Source organism: Salvelinus sp. IW2-2015, unplaced genomic scaffold (genome assembly GCF_002910315.2).
Source record: "Salvelinus sp. IW2-2015 unplaced genomic scaffold, ASM291031v2 Un_scaffold3305, whole genome shotgun sequence".
Classification (NCBI taxonomy): Eukaryota; Metazoa; Chordata; class Actinopteri; order Salmoniformes; family Salmonidae; genus Salvelinus; species Salvelinus sp. IW2-2015.
Genome location: NW_019944589.1, coordinates 47,447 through 52,126, shown reverse-complemented (window position 1 = coordinate 52,126; position 4,680 = coordinate 47,447). Strand labels below are relative to the sequence as shown.

At 46.8% G+C, this 4,680-nt stretch overlaps 1 protein-coding gene across 1 annotated transcript in view; it reads right to left on the bottom strand.

The window, feature by feature from the left end:
* LOC112075633 (AT-rich interactive domain-containing protein 4B-like) overlaps positions 1-4,680 on the bottom strand; it is a 43,763-nt gene that overhangs the window by 7,635 nt on the left and 31,448 nt on the right. Inside the window, exon 7 of the mRNA XM_024142599.2 lies at positions 3,797-3,943. Within this exon, the coding sequence (XP_023998367.2) occupies positions 3,797-3,943 (147 nt within the window). The remainder of the gene's footprint in view (positions 1-3,796; positions 3,944-4,680) is intronic.

Here is a 4,680-nt window from a genome sequence, read left to right as displayed (position 1 = left end):
CTGTAGTACTGTAGCTGGAGGACCAAGACATACTGTAGTTACTGTAGTACTGTAGCTGGGAGACCTAGACATATCCCCTGTAGTACTGTAGCTGGAGACCTAGAGACCAATCCCTGTAGTACTGTAAGTACTGTAGCTGGAGACCTAGACCATACCTGTTAGTACTGTAGCTGGAGACCAAGACCATACCTGTAGTACTGTAGTACTGTAGTACTGGTAGCTGGAGACCTAGACATCCTGTAGTACTGTAGCTGGAGACCAAGACAATCCCTGTAGTACTGTAGCTGGAGACCAAGACAATCCCTGTAGGTACTGTAGCTGGAGACAAGACAATCCCTGTAGTACTGTAGTACTGAGCTGGAGACCTAGACAATCCTGTAGTACTGTAGCTGGAGACCTAGACAATCCTGTAGTACTGTAGTACTGTAGCTGGAGACCAAGACCATACCTGTAGTACTGTAGTACTGTAGCGGGAGACCTAGAACAATCCCTGTAGTACTGTAGCTGAGACTAGACAATCCCTGTAGTACTGTAGTACTGTAGCTGAGGACCAAGACCATACCTGTAGTACTGTAGTACTGTAGCTGGAGACCTAGACAACCCTGTAGTACTGTAGTACTGTAGCTGGAGACCAAGACCATACCTGTAGTACTGTAGTACTGTAGCTGAGACCTAGACAATCCCTGTAGTACTGTAGCTGGAGACCTAGACAATCCTGTAGTACTGTAGTACTGTAGCTGGAGACCTAGACCATACCTGTAGTACTGTAGTACTGTAGCTGGAGACCAAGACCATACCTGTAGTACTGTAGTACTGTAGTACTGTAGCTGGAGACCTAGACAATCCCTGTTAGTACTGTAGCTGGAGACCAAGACAATCCCTGTAGTACTGTTAGCTGGAGACCTAGACAATCCCTGTAGTACTGTATTGTAGCTTGAGACCTAGACAAACCCTGTAGTACTGTAGCTGGAGACTAGACAATCCCTGTAGTACTGTAGCTGGAGACCTAGACAATCCTGTAGTACTGTAGTACTGTAGCTGGAGACCAAGACCATACCTGTAGACTGTAGTACTGTAGCTGGAGACCTAGACAATCCCTGTAGTTACTGTAGTACTGTAGCTGGAGACCAAGACCATACCTGTAGTACTGTAGTACTGTAGCTGGAGACCTAGACAATCCCTGTAGTACTGTAGCTGGAGACCTAGACCAATCCCTGTAGTACTGTAGTACTGTAGTACTGTAGCTGGAGACCTAGACAACCCTGTAGTACTGTAGTACTGTAGCTGAGAGGCCAAGACCATACCTGTAGTACTGTAGTACTGTAGCTGGAGACCTAGACAATCCCTGTAGTACTGTAGCTGGAGACCTAGACAATCCCTGTAGTACTGTAGTACTGTAGCTGGAGACCTAGACCATACCTGTAGTACTGTAGTTACTGTAGCTGGAGACCAAAGACCATACCTGTAGTACTGTAGTACTGTAGTACTGTAGCTGGAGACCTAGACAATCCCTGTAGTACTGTAGCTGGAGACCAAGACAATCCCTGTTAGTACTGTAGCTGGAGACCTGAGACATCCTGTAGTACTGTAGTACTGTAGCTGGAGACCTAGACCATACCTGTAGTACTGTAGTACTGTAGCTGGAGACCAAGACCATACCTGTAGTACTGTAGTACTGTAGCTGGAGACCTCTAGACAATCCCTGTAGTACTGTAGCTGGAGACCTAGACAATCCCTGTAGTACTGTAGTACTGTAGCGGTAGACCGTAGACCATACCTGTAGTACTGTAGTACTGTAGCTGGAGACCAAGACCATAGCTGTAGTACTGTAGTACTGTAGCTGGAGACCTAGACAATCCCTGTAGTACTGTAGCTGGAGACCAGACAATCCCTGTAGTACTGTAGCTGGAGACCTAGACAATCCCTGTAGTACTGTAGCTTGGAGACCTAGACAATCCCTGTAGTACTGTAGCTGGAGACCTAGACAATCTCTGTAGTACTGTAGCTGGAGACCTAGACAATCCCTGTAGCACTGTAGCTGAGACCAAGACCATACCTGTAGTACTGTAGTACTGTAGCTGGAGACCTAGACAATCCTGTAGTACTGTAGCTGGAGACCAAGACCATACCTGTAGTACTGTAGTACTGTAGCTGGAGACCTAGACAATCCCTGTAGTACTGTAGCTGGAGACCTAGACATCCCTGTAGTACTGTAGTACTGTAGCTGGAGACCTAGACCATACCTTAGTACTGTAGTACTGTAGCTGGAGACCAAGACCATACCTGTAGTACTCGTAGTACTGTAGCTGGAGACCTAGACAATCCCTGTAGTACTGTAGCTGGAGACAAGACAATCCGTAGTACTGTAGCTGGAGACCTAGACAATCCTGTAGTACTGTAGTACTGTAGCTGGAGACCTAGACAATCCCTGTAGTACTGTAGCTGGAGACCTAGACAATCCCTGTAGTACTGTAGCTGGAGACCTAGACAATCCCTGTAGTACTGTAGTACTGTAGCTGGAGACAAGACCATACCTGTAGTACTGTAGTACTTAGCTGGAGACCTAGACAATCCCTGTAGTACTGTAGTACTGTAGCTGGAGACCAAGACCATACCTGTAGTACTGTAGTACTGTAGCTGGAGACCTAGACAATCCCTGTAGTACTGTAGCTGGAGACCTAGACAATCCCTGTAGTACTGTAGTACTGTAGCTGGAGACCTAGACCATAACTGTAGTACTGTAGCTGGAGACCAGGACCATAACCTGTAGTACTGTAGTACTGTAGCTGGAGACCTAGACCATCCCTGTGTAGTACTGTAGCTGGAGACCAAGACAATCCCTGTAGTACTTGTAGCTGGAGACTAGACAATCCCTGTAGTACTGTAGTACTGTAGCTGGAGACCTAGACAATCCCTGTAGTACTGTAGCTGGAGACCTAGACAAATCCCTGTAGTACTGTAACTGGAGACCTAGACAATCCTGTAGTACTGTAGTCTGTAGCTGGAGACCAAACCATACTTGTAGTACTGTAGTACTGTAGCTGGAGACCAAGACATCCTGTAGTACTGTAGCTGGAGACCTAGAACAATGCCCTGTAGTACTGGAGTACTGTAGCTGGAGACCAAGACCATACCTGTAGTACTGTAGTGGAGACCTAGACCATACCTAGTATGTGTATGTACTGTAGTACTGTAGTACTGTAGCTGGAGACCTAGACCACCTGTAGTACTGTAGCTGGAGACCAAGACCATCCCTGTAGTACTGTAGCTGGAGACAAGACCATCCTGTAGTACTGTTAGTACTGTAGCTGGACCTAGACAATCCTGTAGTACTGTAGTACTGTAGCTGGATGACCAAGACCATCCCTGTAGTACTGTAGCTGGAGACCAAGACCATCCCTGCTTAGTACTGTAGTACTGTAGCGGAGACCTAGACAATCCCTGTAGTACTGTAGTACTGTAGCTGGAGACTGGGGGGGCCAAGACATCCTGTTAGTACTGTAGTACTGTAGCTGGGAGACCAAGGAACCATACCTTTAGTTACTGGTAGTTACTGTAGCTGGAGACCAAGACCTCTCCAGCTACAGTACTACAGTACTACAGGGATTGTCTAGGTCTCCAGCTACAGTACTACAGGGATTGTCTTGGTCTCCAGCTACAGTACTACAGTACTACAGGGATTGTCTATGTCTCCAGCTACAGTACTACAGGGTTAGAAACTACATTTCTCCCTCTTTGTATTGTAGTTACCATAACAGCTCTGGTAGCAAATAAACTGTCAATGATGATGACTCACTCTCTCTCTCTTTCTTCTTGATGCGTTTGCGTCGTCTGTCGATGGACGCCACCTCAGACTTGAGAGACAGGTAGTGGTTCCTGATGTCCTGCAGCTTCTCCTGGAGGAAGGAGATCCTCTCCAGACTACACATCTTCTCCAGGTCCGCTAAGGGAGGAGAGGAACAACATTTAAAGGAGAGGACTCAGTGGGATGTTTCAGAGTAGAAACATTGAAAGGAGATGTGACGGCCCTCCATGCTCTGTCTACTGTGTTTACTTCCTGCAGGATATTGGTGGGCGGAGCTGTGAGGGTCGTCAGGGCTGATGGGGAACACCTGTGAAAGCTCAGCTGTGGCACAAAGCCACTGTTTCCCCATTCAGCAAGAGATTCCTCTCGGGGCATACCTTTGGTTGTTTCGTTGTTTTGGCAGTTGACACCTCATTTACTGACCTTCCTGCCTCGTCTGATTATTGTTGTGAGTGTTTACTTTATTTATCGGATAAATTAATGTTGTTTTTCCTTTAGTCAGTGTGTGGTTTCCTATTGTTACAATCTTGAGCCAGGTTGTAACAGAGAGGACTCTGGGGGATTTCGGAGTTGAAACATTGAAAGGAGAGGATTCAGTGGGGTGTTTCAGAGTAGAAAGCTAAACCAAACAGTATAAAACTAGTCATTCCATTGCCATCTGTGTGATCACAAAGGGTTCTGTCTGGCAAATCTATTTGTACAGTAACAGACAATCTGGTGGGACGTAAATGAGAATTCCTGTAGCTAGCATCAATCTGGAGGGGTTGAGGCTCTGTGAAAGACAGCCAGGGTTGGTTGAGGCTCTGTGAAAGACAGCCAGGGTTGGTTGAGGCTCTGTGAAAGACAGCCAGGGTTGGTTGAGGCTCTGTGAAAGA